We start from the raw sequence: 18,606 nt of genomic DNA, 5'->3' as shown, positions 1-18,606 counted from the left end.
GATTTAGTGTTTGGAAAAGGGAACTTGGGGGACTGAGGTTGACCCTGAGCCCCCAGGTCACTGTTCACGTTTACAAAAGCAAACCTGGTATCCCCAGTTGCTTTTCTCTTCAGGTTGGCTTAACTTTATTTATCTTCTGTCCTGGGTCACTGCCCCTGAGGTGCTTCAAAAGCAAAACCCAAAAGACCTAAAACAAAGAAAGCTAAATCAGATTCAAGGAAAAAATGACCTGGCACTGTGGGTTCACTTTTAAAAAGGCAAAAAGTCACTTCAAGAGTTTCATAGAATAGTTTTAAGTCTGCCTAGATTCATTGTGTCATTTGTACAAAGTGATCTCAACAGGTCTGAGACCCCAAGTTCCTTGGGCATGGATTGAGAATGAGTCTGTAGGATGGGAAACTGTCAGCAAGCTAAATGGGTTGACACAAATGAATTCCTCAGTGATTCTGAAGTGATTCGACTATTTTGAGCTATATGGGACCACCCATGTAACACTTCTTTCCTTAAGCTGATCTTTTTGTTTACTGGACACACACAGGGAATGCTGAGGAAGTGAAACGTACAACTCACTTACAAATATTGGCATACATCCACTTTATGTTATCAGATTAGTTATGAAGGGCATTTTTGAATCCTTGGTGAAAAAAAACTTGGGATACTAATTTCAGATAATCTTACAAATCATGATGAGGTAGAATTCAGGCACATGATTTTGCTTTTTCATTTTTATATCATCTATACTTTGCTTACTTCCCAAAAGGATTTAAGGTGGAATTACTTTACTTGACTATTGGAAGAAACTCATTTATAGAACTTAATACCAATTTTCATTATCATGTGCCCGACTTTATCCTTTAATAAGTAATTGTAAAATTGCTTTTGGGTAATCTGGGGAGATTTTTGTTTTTGTTCATGTTTGATCTACATCTTTGAACTTCAGGTATATGTGTTAACTAATAAATTCACCTGTTGAGACCGTGTCCTACTGTTTATTTACAAGACTGAAAGAGATTTTGTGTGATTAATAACGAACGTATTATTTGTGCATATTGCCATCTGAAGGAAGCAAAACTTAAGTAGAGAAGTGAGACTTTTCATAATGTAGATCTTAGTATTAAGAACGTAGTGCATCCTGTGAAGCTTAACCAATTATGAGAGGCAGTCCACAAGGCAATGACTGTTGGGGTGGAGCAAAGGCAAGTATCAGTGTTTGTACCTGGCAACACCCCCGTTTCCCCTTTTCTTCCCATCACACTCTGACTCCAGAGCAATCATGTTCTTTTAAAGTCATCCCAATCAAAGACTAGGGTCATCTTGGTCAGAACAGGCATGGATAGCCACCTGTAGAAATGGGTTCAGTCCATAAAATCTGGCCTGGCATAATGTTAGGTGGGACCCAGGAATAAAGTCCCGGTTTTATGTTTTATCCTTCACTTCAATAGAACTGAATTATAAAAAGTGAAAAATGACCTTATAATTGTTATGGGTGAAGGAGACTGGTAGACCATTCAGAAATATTAACGCTGCTTTCTCCAGGAAGATCATTTAACTCACTTAACATTAGACCCAGTGCTGTATCATGATGGAGTATATCCTCTTTATCAATATCCCAATGAAAAGCTGAGAGAGATACAGAGATGTCACTTCACTATATTCACTTGCCATAGTTTGCCTGCAAGCCAACATTGGCCTTTTTCAGAGAGCTATCAACATAAGCTAAAGTAGCCTGTAGCCTAAGAAAAAAGCTCCCAAGGAAACTTGGAATAATGGTCTGGCATCATCAATTAATCAGTTATTTCCCAAATATCTACTGAGTGGTTACACTGTGCTAGACACACTTTATGAGCTTGCCTGCCCAGCTTTGAAGTTTGTTTCTATTTACTTGTTCCAGCAGTACTATGCATTTGAAAAATCCTTACACACATGAAAATGAGAAATGAGAATATGAGATCAACATGCTTGCTGGCTCCATCTTTGCTCTCTGCTCACGTTCATTTGTGGTCTTTGGGACACAAACACTGAAATGTCTCAGCCATTGGATCTTCAGCCATTGGATTCATAGACTGAGTGGAATGAGCAGGCAGTCACCAGCTTCTATATAAGTTAATGGCTTCTATCTTATTCTATATTAAAGGATAGTAGCTTCCTCATGTGTTACTGTAGTTTAAATTACCAGGATTCTGTGTGAATAGCTTTTCTTTATAATTTCTTCCATGTTAACATCAAAAGATTACTGCTTTATTCCTATCTTGCAATGTAAGCTCCTTGAGGAAAGATATTTTGTTTTGTTCCAATACTGTATCTCTGCTACCTAGCACAGTATCTAGCACATGATAGGTGGGCAGACAATGTATGTTGAATAAATAAATGAATTTTATCTAGATTGTTGACCTTTTTATCTGCATTGGCAATTAATACCTTAACCATTAATTTCCAAATTCATGCAAATTTCTATAGATATCTGTAAATTAACTGTGTATAATATGTATTTCTATACATATTTTTACAAAGATTAATGTAAATATGAAAGCATATAGATTTGTCTACATATGGGCAGGTAGGTTTAATTGTGTGGTTCCTGTAATTTCTAGGGATTTGCACATAAGAGATTTGCATATGAGTATCTGACCATATGTGAACATTGTAAGCATAGTGTTTCTTTATCTAGGACAGTCTGGTTTTGTGCTGTAAAAGAATCAATTCTGTATTCACAGTTGGAGTTGGTGCGGGTTTTTCATTCATTAAGTCAGCTCCTCCTTTCCCGCTTGGGGGTAAATCAGCCTAGAGAAAAAGAGCCTTAAGAGGTTGCTTTCCGCTGACACTGTGCATTGCACATGCACAGTTGTGCAAATACACACAACACCTGAAAGAAGAATCCTTGAAAATGAGGCTTCTGTTGACAACTCTGTGAGGGGTGTTCATTATTGAAATTTATTTTAATATATAAACATATAAACCTTATTTATAACTATAGTATTAACACATATTCATTGTAGAGTATTACAAAAATAAAGAAAATAACAGATAACCTTAATCCCACCACATAAATAACAATCGTTCTTTTTTAAAAATTATTATTTTAGAGGTGAAGTCTCATTATGTTGCCCGGGGTGGACTCTTAACTCCCGGGCTCAAGTGATCCTCCCGTCTCAGTCTCTAGAGTAGCTAGGACTACAGGAACACATCATCATGCCCAGCTTATAACAGGCATCCTTAACATTTTTGCAAATTCTCTTCCAGTCTTTTTGGATGGGTTTTTATGTAACTTAAGTAGCAACATTTATCATAAACATTATCCCATGTTATTTAAAATTCTTCATAAATGTTAATTTTAATAACCACATGATAGTCATAATACAGATATACCTCACTACTTAACCAGTCTCTTAATATTGAGATTCAGGCTTTTTTCAGTTTTTAATAACACAAATAGCATTTTTGAGATTAATATCTTTGTGCATAAAATTTTTTTTCTGTTTCCCAAAGTTGCTTTCCAAAAAGCAGGATTGCTGAATCAAAGCGAATGGCCATTTTTAATAAGGTTCTTAAACACATTGCAGAATCACATTCCAGAGAAGTTATACTAATTTACGCTCTTACCATCTGAGTGTATGAAAGTAACTTTTCCTCTTTGTGAAAGGAGGGAAAAATGTGGCCAAACACAGTTAAAAATTACACAGAACTTTAAGTAAGTTCCCTTTTCTTTTTCAGACGGTATATTCTTTAACATTGTCTCAGTATAGTTTCTATCCTAGTGTTTCAACTTTTGGTATGGCCTAGAATGGTATCTTGTCTGAAAGAAAATAGAGTGGCTTTTCATAGTTAATATTTTCATTATAGAATTTTCTGCCTGTGGCAAGAAAATCTCTATTAATACCTGTAAATTGGATAGGGAAAGAGTCAAGTTTTTTACCTTCATCAAGAAAAGCTAGTTTCTGGTAACCTTTCTTTATGAGGTTTTAATCACCCCAGAGTTTTATCCCTCTCAGAGTCAGTGGTTGTCTCTTGTATCCCATGAGTAAATGCAAATGTTTCCTCCATTTGAAAGCAAAACCAGTAAGACCCCTTACTTATAAAGTGAGTTAAAACAAAAAGAAAGAATATAAAAACTAAAGGAAGGTAGTAAGTAAAGCATTTAGCTTTCTGAAACAATTCAAATGGGGATAGGAAGTTGGTTTTAAATGGCTTAAAGGGGATTAGGGTTTTAAAGTTGGATAAAGACTTTGGTGCTTTGGTTTAGGCATGGCATTGCTTTTAAAAGATTACTTCCATATTTGACAATGATTCTAACTGGAGATTATAAAGTAAATAGTCAATTTTAAGACACCACGGGAAACAAGAGGGTTTCTTTTTTGTTGTTGTTTGTTTATACAAAATGGTAGCCTAGAGTTAACAGGCTGAATCCTGAAGCCCTCATTTCATAATACTACAGAGGATCCATCACCAGAGAAAATCCAGCAGAGGTTGTTAAATGCACTTAATTGAGATTATCTGAGCTTTTGGTTTAAATTACTTTGGAAAAAGTCTTAGGTGCAAACAGCGTCCTTGAAAGGTAAACATACTTACCTCTAAGAAAAAGAGATTCAATTTAAGTTCTTTAAAATTCTTCATACAGGTTAGTAGCGCCAACCTTTATTAATTACATCTGGGTACTGACTAATGCGTAAAGGTAAAATTTTCATACATCAGTACAAGGATTAATATATATTAACTGTTTTCATTATTTTACAATTATTTGAAAACACGAAGTATTTTACTAGAAAACAACCCCTGGCACTTTTAGTAATTTCAAAGTAAAAAGATCTATTTTTGTTGTAAAGTACAGTTAATGAAGTTTTAAAAATGAATTTCCTTATTCTGTTCTATCTAAGAAGCAGGCTATATTAAAGTAGAACAAGGATAGCATATAATTTGTATGTTAACTGGGTAAATAATCAAAAGTTGATTTAACATTTCCCCCATCTTTCGCAGCTCCTTGACCTGTTTATGGTTTGGGATTGGTCTACTTATCTAGCTGATTATGGACAGCCAGCTTCTAAGTACCTTCGGGTGAATCCAAACACAGCCCTTACTCTTTTGGAGAAGTGAGTACATTCTGAAAACTTTTTTGTATAACATTTTAGCACCTTTTGATTCAGTGATAAACTAAAGAACTAGAGATTTCTGTCAAAAAAGAAAAGTCTAGATAGAGCTTAAAAGCTCATTCTAGTTTAATGACCAAAAAATAAGCTTTTCTTTCTTGCCCTTCAGAGTTGGTGTCATTTCATAAGCAACTGCTGTTTATATTGATGTGAACAAAACATCTTTCCTTTTGTATCCAGAATTGCAAGCTTAATTGACCTTAGAAATATGTTTACTGGGGATGTGACAATTGGAGCTTTCTTTAAAAAAAAAAAAATCTATAACTCAGGAAAGAAGGTATTTTGTCAAATGTGACCAGGAATTGGAATGTTTGCCACCAGTGTTATCTAAATCTCAGCATTGTGGACTTGGATTCTTTGCAGGTAGAGAAATATGTGATTTGAAATAAGCAATACAGTAAAAACTGAGGTAATAGGATTTACTGATGCATCTTGTCCAACTAAACATAAATTTAGGTGTTAACTTTTCCCCCTCATTATGTGACAGACCTTTTCTTTACTCAATCATATTTCATTTAAAATATCACTATTGGGAGGCCCTCTGAATCTGCTGTGATTCTGGGGGCTGCTGGATAAGAAAATAAAAATAAAAAAGTATCACTATTAAAATTTTCAGCTTTTAAATTAAAATTGTTATTATTTTCCTGTATTTCAAAATATTTATAGTGAATTTGATGTGAAAGGACAAGAGGAAGTGTTTAAAATAAATGTAAATTTATTTTACAATGTCATGAAGTGCAACTGAGGCAAAAAATTGCTATTTTACATTTTCTAATGTTATTTTCCTTTCACCTTATCTTGCTATGAATATGATTAGCTGAGTCTATACAGGGTGTGTATTTTAGCATACTTTGTGGAATAATGTTAGAAAATAGTATGATAGTAGCAAACCTAGCATATTTTAGATGTATATACTAATGCAAAAATACCACTTAATATAGAATGTAAAATAAAGCTTCTATTTTTTTGCATGGTTACTATATCTGTATGTTTATTTAGAACCTACTTTCTTTGAACTACATTTTTCAAGCATAGGATTAGTGTGGGATAATTCAGAGCATGCCGAGATATTTTACTTGTGACAGCTTAGCTTTTAATTTTCTTTTACTAAGCTGCTTCATTCACATATGTTTCTAGGATGAAGGATACTAGCAAAAAGAACAATATATTTGCTCAGTTCAGGAAGAATGATCGAGACAAACAGAAGTTGATAGAGACAGTCGTGAAACAGCTGAGAAGTTTGGTGAATGGTATGTCCCAGCACACGTAGACCTCACGTCGCTTGCACTCAGTGACACCAAATCCATGATTCAACATTGATCTTGAGCAAGTATTGGTCATGATATAGTAATTTGTTTACAGAATCCAAAAATACAATAGAGAAGATACATGAGGGCTTAAACAAGAAATAGTAATAAATGTCATTTGTATGGATTTTTAAATAATTGAATACTATTTTATATATGGAAAAAATGACCATTTTTTCACTTTTAGGGGAAAATGCAAAAGTGTAAAACATAAATTGTCACATATTGTACATGAAATTGATTACAAATACATTTGAAAAACGTATGCCTCTACTCATAAGTAGTTTTTTCTATTTAGACTTGAATGATAATCTGCTTTTTGATCAGTATATGGCTTTGGAATTCAATCATGTCTGATACGGTAGTTTTTCACTACCATTTTCTGACTTTTAGCTTTTATTTTCACCTCATTGTGATTTAAGCAGACCAAAATTTCTAATTCTGCTAATTCTGAAGGGGAAATAGACAAATCTTTAAAGCTTCTTGAAATCAAACTTGATTTAACTCAGTAAGAATGTGAATTATTTGTTCTACTTGGGTGGTTTAATTTAATCGTTCTGAATATGAACAAAAGGTTTTGGATTTTCTAAAGATGCAGTGTTGTTTCTGTTCATCAGGGTTAATATTTCTAACTATATTGCTTGTAGCCGACCCCATTCTGGATTTGTTTGGTTTGGTTTGGTTCCAGTTAAAAGAGAGGACAGGAATTAAATGGGGCTAACCACTTCAGGTGCAGTTTGTGCGAGGGTAGATGGTTCCTGCACACAGAAGTTACCACAGGGGTCAGGTTACTTTCTTCAAATAGCAGATTTCAGTACTGTATCCTCATTGTGGAAACAAGCCAAACCAAATGAACTCTGGAAAACCTAAAACAAATGTACATTTTCCTTTGTGTACGTTTCCGTGGTCCAAATGACAATATAAATCCAGTCTTTATTATACCTTTGTTGTATTTATGCTGAATCCTCCCTTTGCCTTTTCAGGATTTAGGCCTGTAAGAAACTATGCCTGACTCTGTAAAATAAGTGTAAAGAATTATACGTACATCTCTGGATTTTGTGATGAAATATTAAAAATATTGAGCAAGTTGTTGAAAATGCATTACTATTTTGTCTATTCAGAGCTTACTGATTTAAAACAAGTGCTTCCTGGAGAAAAGGCATATTATTTCCTAGTTATTGGAATGGGAGTGGCACCAAAACACACTCTCTCTCTCTCTCTCTCTCTCTCTCTCTCTCTCTCTCTCTCTATATATATATATATATATATATATATAGTTTGGCTTAGTTCAAATATAGTTCAAAGAAAGTCGGTACTAAACGTACAGCTATAGTAACCATGCATATATATACACACCTATATGTGCGTACACACACATATATATACACATATATATATGCGCACTTGTTTTCTTGATCATCTCTTAATCCAAAGTATTTAATGTTTTTTAAAATACTACATGAAAAGCATAGTACTTCTTCAGGCACAGGGAAATCTGGAAGAGAGGAGCGGTGAACAGCTAGCTCTCTTTGAAGACCGGAATGGGGCTGTCCTTCGCACCTTACCCAACCCTCCAGTGTACTTAGGGTGTCTCCCCTGCTTTGGCTGAGACGTCCCAGGATTCAGAGAGATACCGCCTTTGCACTACCTGGAGCAGACCACTGTCGGTCCTCTTTCCTCTTTTCAATAATATAAACACCCAGCACCCTCCACACACACCCCAGGTTGCGCTGTAGGGACAAGGACGAGTGAGTCCTGAGGCATTTGGAACCCTTGAATGGGAAGCACAAAGCCCAGAACGCAGCAGTGTAGATTGACAAGAGTCGTCGGGCAAACTCGGGGGAGGGAGGGAAGGATGTGCAGGGAAGGATGAATTCAGTCCTTGAGACCGGAAAGGTGCTCTTGGGTATCCGCTTCTGGAGGCTTAGGACGTCTTTATGAAGCCTAGGGCAGCAGTGGAATTACCATCTTTGGAAGGATAGCTGATGTGGTAGATCAGAGAGCCGGGAGAGGTGGGGAGCTGTCGGAGAATCTCGGCTGCGCTATCCCTCGTGGGCTTTTGCGATGCCAATGCAGGCGTCGACGACTGCAGTTTCCCTGAAATAGTTGGAGCAAAGGAGAGAAAAGCCCAGTTCTTTCACCTTGGAGTGGCGAGAGAAGGGCACCTAGAAGCTCGAAGGCGGGGACCGAAGAGAGAGCCAGCAGCCGGGGATGGGCCAGGAGCGCTGTGGAGCGCAAGCCCGGGTCAGTTCTGCGCGTTGGGTTCGCCCACTTTCCGAGCGCTTAGAAGAGCCGGGAAGCTCTGGCGCGAACCCGCAGGCCCCGCCCGAGGACGCGTGCGGAGCGAGCCCCCAGCCCAGCTCAAGCCCCCCAGCGCCTGCCACTCCCTACTCAGAGCCCCTCCGTGAGTGCGCCGCTGCCCACTGCCTCCAATCACCACTCTGCGTGGAGCGCTTTAAATATGCAAAGACACGTCACGTTGTGTGAACCGGGATCGGTCCGTAGGGAGGGAGCCAATATCTATATAAACGTGTCCAGGGTGGGCCAAGAAGGGTTAAACGACTGGAGGACGGAGAGGTGGGGCGGGGGTCTGCAGACCAGGTTGGTAACACTGGTGAGTTGCTCTTCTTTCTCCCTCCTTAGCTGCTTCTATGCAAAGGGTGCTGAGCACGGGGGAAGGTGGGAGGTGCCCCGCGGAGCGGGGAGTAAGCGTTCCCGAGGAAGCGGGCACCTTCGAGAGGGACTGGCAATTTGGGCCCAGGAGCCGGGAGAAAGTTCTGAGTGCGCCGGCCTCGAGGAAGGCACGTTCCGTAAGGGCGCACGGTCACTACCGTCTTTCACCGCCTGTTTTTAGAACGGAGTTCTCGGCAGAGCTTATAAACCCCAGGCCTTTTGCAGACGGAACAGGTGAGCACTGCGCACTGCTCGCGCCCGGGTTCTTGCGTCCCCTTCTGTCCCTGCGCTCTGAGCGGCCTGGCCCCCGCGGGCTCATCATGTTCCCTTGGGGGCTGAGCTGCCTGTCAGTGCTGGGGGCGGCGGGCACTGCTATCCTGTGCGCGGGCCTGCTGCTCAGCCTGGCCCAGCACCTCTGGACCCTCCGCTGGATGCTGAGCCGGGACCGGGCCTCCACCCTGCCTCTGCCCAAGGGCTCCATGGGCTGGCCCTTATTCGGCGAAACGCTGCACTGGTTAGTTCAGGTGAGCAGTCCTTCGACCCCGAGCGCTAATACGGCCCCTTCTTCCTCCGGCTCCCACTGGACGCTCCTCAGTCTCAATGCCCATGGGATTTGTCCCTGCCCATCGCCCACGACCCCGGGAAGCGCGCACAACTCTCGCCTTTGCCTGGCTCCTCTGTTCCCTCGAAGGGACCTCAAGTCATTGGAATTCTCCCCAGAGCAACTCCCCGACACAATGCAGGGGGTAAACAGAAGGGGTTTTAGGAAGGAGTCTAAGGAGCACGTCCTGCAAGCATAGAAAAGGAGCCTGAGGCTTGTCTCAGCTGTGAGCCCTTGGGCGCTCACGTCTTCATTCTGAGTCTGTTTCCTCATCTCACCAATAGGAACAGGAGCATGTACATTCCCATAGTGTAGTTGCCAGGCCCACTGGGGATCTTGTTTTGTAAACGCGCCAGCCAGAGACAGAGAGTTGTGATCAAAAGGCAGCTGGGAGGTCTGGGTCAGATCCCCGGCCCAGGCCCAGAAGTTCCAGCTCTCCACGCTCCGCCTCACTCGCAGGGCTCGCGCTTCCACAGTTCCCGCCGAGAGCGCTATGGGACAGTGTTCAAGACGCACCTGCTGGGCAGGCCAGTGATCCGCGTGAGCGGCGCGGAGAACGTGCGCACCATCCTGCTGGGCGAGCACCGCCTGGTGCGCAGCCAGTGGCCACAGAGCGCGCACATCCTGCTGGGCTCGCACACACTGCTTGGTGCGGTCGGCGAGCCACACCGGCGGCGGCGCAAGGTGAGTGGAAACGGCAATGGGTAGTAGAAAGGTCGGATCCGCAGTCCCCAGCATCTGCCATGGGCCAAGCCGGGGCCCCGGTGTTGGATTCACTGTGAACCTGACCAAGGTCCCTGGTAACCAGCGGGTGGCCTTGGACGGGTCCGTTATCTTCAGCTTCTGTTTACAGAGTTAGGACTGCGCTAAAAGGTTCTTTCATCTCCCATCTTCCGTGGCTGTGATAGCAGAAGCGCTGGAGACTCAGACCTAGAGAGGGGGGCCAGGGAAGACTTCTTAGAGGAGATGGCAGCTGGAGCCTGGATGGATGGGAGGGACTGTGTGCATCAGAGCAGAACTGGGGGAAATGGCGAAAGCAAAAGCCAGCAAGTTTAGGTCTGGGCCTCTTAGAAAAGGGGGAAAGGACCGGAACTGGCCTTCTGGCTACTCCGGAATCGCCAAGCAGAGGAGGCCCGACCGCCGCCAGCGCTGATCACGCGCGCTCCCACAGGTCCTGGCGCGCGCGTTCAGCCGCGCCGCGCTGGAGCGCTACGTGCCGCGCCTGCAGGGGGCGCTGCGCCATGAGGTGCGCTCCTGGTGCGCGGCGGGCGGGCCGGTCTCAGTCTACGACGCCGCCAAAGCGCTCACCTTCCGCATGGCCGCGCGCATCCTGCTGGGGTTGCGGCTAGACCAGGCGCAGTGCGCCACGCTGGCCCGGACCTTCGAGCATCTCGTGGAGAACCTCTTCTCACTGCCTCTGGACGTTCCCTTCAGTGGCCTGCGCAAGGTACGGCTGCCCGGGCTCCACACCTTCTTCTGAGACTCCGCGGCGCAGACGGGCCTCCCAGACCCAGAGAGGACGCCCACGGCGCACCACGCGCGTGCGTCACCTCTGCTGGGGAACGGCGGCGAGGTCCGGGGGTGGGAGGCGTCGTGGCGGTGGGCTCTGGGCCTGGCCTCTGTGCTGGTTCGCTGGTGTGACCTGGGGCTGGCCACACGCCCTCCGTGGGACCCCTGCCGCTACATGCTCCAGCCTGAGCAAGTGCGAGCCGCCAGAGTTTGGGGTCCGACTCTTCCCACAGCGGCGCCTCTGGGGCCGGCCTCCATCACTTATTCGGAAGCCCAGATGGCTGTGGAACCGAGGAGAGCGTGAGGGCTGCAGATGCGCCCTGGCCCAGCCCGGCGCCAGCCCCGGACTCAAGGGGTTGGGCGTCAGCTCCACGAGCCCTGGATCCGCTAGGTTTCTGGATCAGTGAACCTCTGCTTCTCCAAACTTCAGAACAATGGGCAGGACCCCGAGAGCAGCTAGGATGCCCCATCCCGCCTTTTGGTCCCCCTGTTCTGGGACTTCCCACTGTTTGATTCCCTGGTTTTCAGTCACCTGCATAAAAATAATATGTGTAAAGGATCATGCTATATGCTGATCACCGTGGATACATTTTCTGATCTAATCCTTGCAGCCTGCAAAGTGTTATTATTCTCATTTTATTGGCCAAACTTATTTTATTGACTTATCCAAGATCACACCGTTAGTAGGGGCAGACACAAACTTGAACCCCATCTCCTCTGACTATGGAACTCAAGTGCTGAATTACAGTGCTTTCCGGGGGTGGGGGATGCTTTTGCTGTGGCTATTCCCTGAACTCTGGAGAGGCATCCCCTCTTGCCCATGCCCTTACAGAGGCTAATGCTTACAACATCCAATAGTATCTTCTAAGTCAGAGCTTTGCTGGGTGCATCAAGGTGCCCCAGCCTGAGCCTAGTGCAGAGAAAGGGCAATGGGCTGACCCTAGCCGCACTGGGCTCTGTGCCAGGCATGGACATGGACAGCTGTGTGACTCTGGGCAATTGCTTGACCTCTCTGAACCTCAGCATCCTCTCCTCAGGATGACAGTAACTCTGCTGTGGCTTAGAGGAGGCTTGTGATAATCAAGACAGAATGGCGTTTGTGGACAGTGGACATATCCCTGACCATTTACTGAGCCCAGCCATATGCCAGGCCAGGAGCTAAGCTGGGGAGCTGTTAACACAAAGATGTTGGCAGAGCCAGTGCTGAGAAGGTTTTCTGGGTAAGTGGCCAGGCCTGGCCCCCTTAGCCTTCTTGCCCCATCTTTCTTCTCAGGGCATCCGGGCAAGGGACCAGCTGCATCAGCACCTGGAGGGGGCCATTTCTGAGAAGCTTCTTGAGGACAAGGCTGCAGAGCCGGGTGATGCCCTGGAGCTGATCATTCACAGTACAAGAGAACTGGGCCATGAGCCCTCCATGCAGGAGCTGAAGGTGGGTGCTGAGAGGCCGCTCCTTCTCCCCTCTTTTGCATTCCCAGCAGGTCCCTACACCAATGCTGCATCCCCAGAGCCACATCCTGTGTAGTCCCACTTTGAGGCACAGGCAGTCCTCAAGATGAGGGGCAAGAGGAGACCTGGGTTCCAGTAATGACTCAGCCACAGTCACTAGCTGTGCCAGGCTCCACACTGGGACTGGGAATACAGTGGTGAGCCTTCAGCCAGCTACCACCCTGGTCAGTAGGAGAATTGAAGGCAAGAATGCTAGGCCCATCTTTGCAGGTTTCTGGCCCCAAACGGCTGTCTCTCCATTCCTTCCCCCACTGCCCTTCTCTGCCACTCCATGCCTTTGCCTCTGCTGTCCCCCTGCCTACAAAGCCCTCATTATTCATTTTTTCTACAAACTCTAAGGGGCTCAGGATCAAACTCCACATCCTCAAAGTTCCCTTCTTCCTTCCAAAATCACCTCTCGCCTTCTATGAGCTACCTTGGCACCTGGCACCTCTATCTGTCTGTCTTGTTGCTGTGGATCTCCTGGAGAATTAGGACCCCTCCCCTTGTACACATATCACACACAAAGTGGAGGGGAGGTAGGAAGCTTTGGAATGGCCCAGGACTTGCTTGAGCACCCAAAAAGGAGTGGAGACCTTGGGGGGAGGGGAAGTTAGAAATAGGGAGACCTCAATCTTCCATAAGCAACTCCCACCCATCCTTTCTCTGGGCCTCAGTTTCCCGCTTTCTACCAGACATCCCTGAAAGGTGGGCCTCAGCTTTAGCTTCTTTTCTGAGAATGGAACTAATAAGAACATGAGCAATGGGCTCATGAGTCCTGGGGGAGCCAGGTGGACAGGGACTGTTCAGGGCTAAGGGGAGTGGAGTAGAAAGGAGTAGACAGGACTAGGGAGGAGTGACAGCACCCTCCAGGTTCTCAGGAAGGGACTCACTAGCCAGGAATCTTCAATTCTGGGCTGGACATCAGGGGCCAGGCAGGGAGGATGCTGGGGCTCTAGAGTCTCCATCCCAGTTACCCTCTTGTCTGGGGCAGGGCGGGTTAGTGAGCAACCAGGTCATTCATTCCACAAATATTATGATATACCTATTCAGTGCCGGGCTCCACACTGGGACTGGGAATACAGTGGTGAGCGAAACACAGCCCATGTCCTCCAGGTTCAGGAAGGGAAGGAACACGTTTATCCTGTGATAGCAGGAATCAGTGTATAAAACAAAGGGTGGGTGCTTCCAGCAAGGAAGACACTGGGACCTGAGAGGACAGAGGCAGGGCATTGGAGCCTGGAGGATGAAGCCACCAGGCCCCTCGCGTGCCCTTCCTGGGCAGAGCAGACCAGGAAGACTTTTAGTAACTCCCTGGGACCATTCCGGTAGGGAGAGGATGAAACCATGATGCCGACATTGGTACGAGGCTGGCACTGCTGCTGCAGGTGACTTTGTTGCGCTGCAGGTGCCTTTGTTGCACTGCAGCCATTGTCAGGCTGTTCCGCTGGGGTTGGCGGCGGCACCACCAGGTGGTTAAGAGCTCTGGACTCCTAAGCCCGCCTGCCGGGAGTGCTAGCTATAGGGACATTGAGCACTTCTCTGGAGCCTCCGTTTTCAACTCCATAAAACAAGAGCAGCAATTGTGCCTCACAGAGGGGAGGTGAGAACCGAATGAATGAATATGCTTAAAGCACTAAGAAGAGTGCACAGAGTAAGTTCTCGCATTCTCTCTGGGAACCATCACAAGGTGCGTGGATAGATCCTAATTTTACCTGTTGCTGTAGGTGACTTTCCCAAGTGGCGGACTTGGGATTTAATCGACTTCAAAACGGTGCACGCAGTCGCGGCGATAATAGCACTTCCCTGCCCCCTGGCTTTGCGCAATAGTAAATTTGGGTGCTTTTTCATCTCTACGGGGCAGTCGAGTCAGCGCCCCGGGCGACTCCACCGCCGGAGACTCAGTGCCGCCCGGGGCTGTCTTGCAGGAGTCAGCTGTGGAGCTCCTCTTCGCCGCCTTCTTCACCACGGCCAGTGCCAGCACCTCGCTCGTCCTGCTGCTTCTGCAGCACCCGGCCGCCATCGCTAAGATTCGGGAGGAGTTGGTGGCGCAGGGGCTGGGACGCGCGTGCGGCTGCGCGCCTGGGGCCGCGGGGGGCGGCGTGGGGCCCCCGCCCAGCTGCGGCTGCGAGCCCGACCTCAGCCTCGCGGCGCTGGGCCGTCTGCGCTACGTCGACTGCGTGGTCAAGGAGGTGCTGCGCCTCCTGCCGCCGGTGTCTGGGGGCTACCGCACAGCGCTGCGCACCTTCGAGCTCGATGTAAGTGCGCCGCACCGGCCCATGGCCAGCCTCCTGCCTCCTGCCTCCTGCCTCCTGCCGCCTGCTGCGGCGCCCAGGTGGGAGGAGGGCGGAGGGACTCGGACGGCGCTGTCTCCTCTTTTGCTCTCAGAGCCTCAGCCTTCGGTCCTGTAAAATGGGCTGAGCCTTGTTCCACGTCCCCGGATCCCCGACTGAGGGACGCATAGCCTGGCGAGCCGGCAAGGTTAGGGATCTCATACCCTTCAGCTTTTGGCAGCGGTCCGGAACGGTCAACTCAATGAGAGCTGAGTTTTAGAATAAAAACACTCTTTTATCCGTGCAGCACCCTCTCCCAGCCAGTGAGTGTGGATGGAGAACAAAGAGAACCCCTCAGTATGTCCTGTACTCCACCCCTTTGTCTCCCTCACAAGAGCAAGGAATCCCTCATTGCCCCCCGTCCAGGGCTTTGGCTGGGGCCAGATTCCAGGGGAGGGAGGAATTAAAATACCGGGTAGACGCTTCATCTCTGATCAGGCTGGTTTGGGCTGAGCAAGGTTAAGGTCTAGAACTGACTCCATCTCCGTATGACCTTGGGCAGTTCCCTCTTCACTCTGGGCCTCAGTTTACTCTCTGCAAGGAAGCTGTCTTGGTCCTTTCCAGCTCTGACGCTCCATCCAGGTGGGGCTGGGCTGTGGGGGTATGGTGGTGGCCTCAGGCAGTGGTGCTCTGGCTGTGCCAAACTGCGGGTGTTTGCCTGAAAGGCTGTCACTGCAGTCCCCTGAGCACCATGCTTGGTGACTGGTTGGCTCCAGGCAAAGATGGGCATTCCACAGTGAACATTTGTGGCACATTGCGTGCCAGGGTTCAGGAGGCATCAAAGGGACTGGGACTCTACCCTGGAGGAGCTCCACTTGGAGAGGAAGGGGCCGGGCCTGACAGCCTCAGCCCACTTGTGGTGTGAAAAGAGTGATCCGACAGCAACACATTTTGAGAGCTGGAGTCTGAACTGGAGCAGTGAAAGTTTAGGATGGGAGAGCCCATTACAGAGAGAGCAGATTCAGACAAAGATGGATGTTGAGAAGTGTCTTGGATGTGGGATCAGTCTTGGAACGCAAGCTTCATTCTGCAGGCGCTGGAGTGCCCTACAAGACCTTAGGGAAGCACAGAATCAGGGAGGTGAGCAGAGGACAGGAAAGGGTCTTAGCCACCCTCCAGTTCACAGATGAGAACACTGATGTCTAGAGAGGAGAGAGAGCTCCTGGGATGATTCCAAGATGTTCTGTTCCCCAGTTAGAAACTTTTATTCACCCTGGAACTTGATATGAGGGCAGCAGTGTAGTCAAGGGGTTGAAAGACGTATCAAAAAGCCAAATGGTTGAAAATGCTAGGGGTGGGCAGAGGGAACATGAAAGCTGCCTTTGAGCATTTTAGGGACGGCCAATTTGATTCTCATGTGCGCCTTCTTAAAGTGTGGTACCAAATCTGAACATTATTGTCCAGCTGATGGATGGGAAGGACGGAAAGTTTTCAGTTCAGTGCAAAGGAGAGCTCCACCATGGAACTGACCTCGAGGAATTGTCATGTGCATTTCTTCCACTCTAGCAGCTGGTAGATGTAGCACTGGAATTTAGGTCTTCTGATCTAAGGTCAGAAGAAAAAAAGACAAAACCAAACAGGAACATAACTAATAGTTACCATTTACTGAATACTCATATGTGCCAAGTCCTTAATTTGAATCCTCACCAACAAAGTGGGCATTTTTCCCCTCATTTTTTTCAATGAGGAAACTGAAGCTCAGAGAGGCAGCGCATCTAGCCCAAGGTCATACATTTCACCAGTGAAGGAGTTGAGATTGGAACACAGAGCTTTCTCCTTGTTTCCGGATTAATCGCAGGTTCCTCCCGGTTTTTGGAAGCCTGATGAAAGCACCAGGGTGGAGGGTAAGTTCAGGGCACCCCGTTTCCAGGTGCCTCGTGGTCAGGCTGGTCTCCTCGCCTCTCTGCAGGGCTACCAGATCCCCAAGGGCTGGAGCGTGATGTATAGCATCCGGGACACGCACGAGACGGCTGCGGTGTACCGCAGCCCTCCCGAAGGCTTCGACCCAGAGCGCTTCGGCGCAGCGCGCGAAGATTCGCGGGGCGCCTCCAGCGGTTTCCATTACATCCCGTTCGGCGGCGGTGCGCGCAGCTGCCTCGGCCAGGAGCTGGCGCAAGCCGTGCTCCAGCTGCTAGCTGTGGAGCTGGTGCGCACCGCGCGCTGGGAGCTGGCCACACCCGCCTTCCCCGCCATGCAGACGGTGCCCATCGTGCATCCAGTGGACGGGCTGCGGCTCTTTTTCCACCCCCTCGCGCCTTTGGTTGCGGGGGATGGGCTATGCCTCTGACATGCTTGCGCTGTAGGACACGTTTTGGCCGGTGGCTGTGGCGCGCACGCAGCGCCACCCATCTGCGGCTCCCCGTTGTAGCGTAGCGCGCCCACTAGTTCACTCGTTCAACAATCGTTCAACAAATGTTCGCCAAACGCGGATGTGTGCCGGACTCGAGGGAGGAGGAGCGCGAGCCACTGCTGCAGCGCCAGAGAAGCATCTAAGCCCATGGGAAGTTGCCTTCTGCGCTCCGCGCCCAGAGGAAGGAAAATGTCGTGGGCCAAGCAGGAATAGAGGAAATAGATAGATCCTCACGAGTTGCTGCTTGGATTCCCCTTCCCGAGCCAATCCAGGGAGGGTGCATGAATGGGGGAAGGCGGGGTAGGGGTGATAGGGGAGTGGGGATATTGCAACTCGGGAACCTTGCAGAGACCCCACGCGCGCGGTGGGACCTGCAACCCTTGTAAGGAAGCGGGGACGCCGTGGGCGCAACCCTGGCCTGGCTTTGGGCCATAGAAAAACACACAGAGGACGCCCGACGGAAGGCCCTCTGGCAGCTGGCCTCTGGCCTTGTCCGCCTTGGCCACTCTGCCAGTCTCGGCGGAAACTCGGAACTGTGGGCACTTCCAGGGCTCGAAAGGGCTCAAGGTCACCGGATTCTGCTGGCCACTTCTTAAAAGGAAAAATTCCTACTTTAAGAACGCATTTACTCTTCATGTATACAGAGGAGAATAGGCACACCAACACGTCTCCAATGCTGGATTATTTTCATGGGAGGTTGAGACATAATTAGAGAGGCTTGAGATATTTGTACCAAAAATAGGAAGGCCACGAAATTAAGTGTCTTGGGAGCGGTTGAGTGAGGAGGCTAGGGCTTAGCTGGGCAGCTACTCCCTGGGGGAAAGGCACTAGGGTGCAGGGTTCAGGAGGCCAGGGAAGGACCCACTCCAGAGTATACCCAGAGAGGGGCTGGGAGCTGGGCAGCCTGGGACCTGGGCTGCCCTGACTTCTCTCTGAGTATAACCCCGGAATCTGGGCTGTGAATTGTCTCCAGGTTTCAGGGACCTTATTTTTATTTTTATTTTTTTGAGACAGGGTCTTCCTCTGTGGCTCAGGCTGGAGTGTAGTGGCACAACCGGCTCACTGCCACCTCTGCCTCTTGTGCTCAAGCCATCCTCCCATCTCAGCCTCCCGAGTAGCTGGGACCACAGGCACGTGCCACAATGCCTAGCAATTTTTTTCTATTTTTAGTAGAGATGGGGTTTCACCATGTCACCCAGGCTGATCT

General features: G+C 47.6%; 2 protein-coding genes across 7 annotated transcripts in view; both read left to right on the top strand.

The window, feature by feature from the left end:
* The window catches only part of EXOC6 (exocyst complex component 6), a 224,817-nt gene extending 217,268 nt beyond the window's left edge, over nt 1-7,549 (top strand). For 5 of the 6 annotated variants that reach the window (XM_010381328.2, XM_030940528.1, XM_030940529.1 and 2 more), the window contains 2 exons: nt 4,972-5,084; nt 6,279-7,540. In XM_010381328.2, coding sequence (XP_010379630.1) covers nt 4,972-5,084; nt 6,279-6,411 — 246 coding nt within the window. In that variant the 3' untranslated portion in view covers nt 6,412-7,540. Of the gene's footprint in view, nt 1-4,971; nt 5,085-6,278 lie in introns of all 6 variants that reach the window. The other variant, XM_010381327.2, reaches the window with a different exon arrangement.
* A 1,449-nt stretch (nt 7,550-8,998) lies between these two features.
* Nucleotides 8,999-18,232, top strand: LOC104676508 (cytochrome P450 26C1). The gene is made up of 6 exons (XM_010381329.2): nt 8,999-9,645; nt 10,182-10,406; nt 10,894-11,169; nt 12,505-12,660; nt 14,645-14,974; nt 16,959-18,232. The coding sequence occupies exons 1-6, from the start codon at nt 9,100-9,102 to the stop codon at nt 17,334-17,336; spliced, it is 1,911 nt and encodes a 636-aa protein (XP_010379631.2). The 5' UTR covers nt 8,999-9,099; the 3' UTR covers nt 17,337-18,232.
* Nucleotides 18,233-18,606: the final 374 nt, after the last annotated feature.

Source organism: Rhinopithecus roxellana, chromosome 11 (assembly GCF_007565055.1).
Source record: "Rhinopithecus roxellana isolate Shanxi Qingling chromosome 11, ASM756505v1, whole genome shotgun sequence".
NCBI classification, from domain to species: domain Eukaryota; kingdom Metazoa; phylum Chordata; class Mammalia; order Primates; family Cercopithecidae; genus Rhinopithecus; species Rhinopithecus roxellana.
Note: the sequence above shows the minus strand (reverse complement) of the source record. Positions and strands in the feature narration are given on the sequence as shown.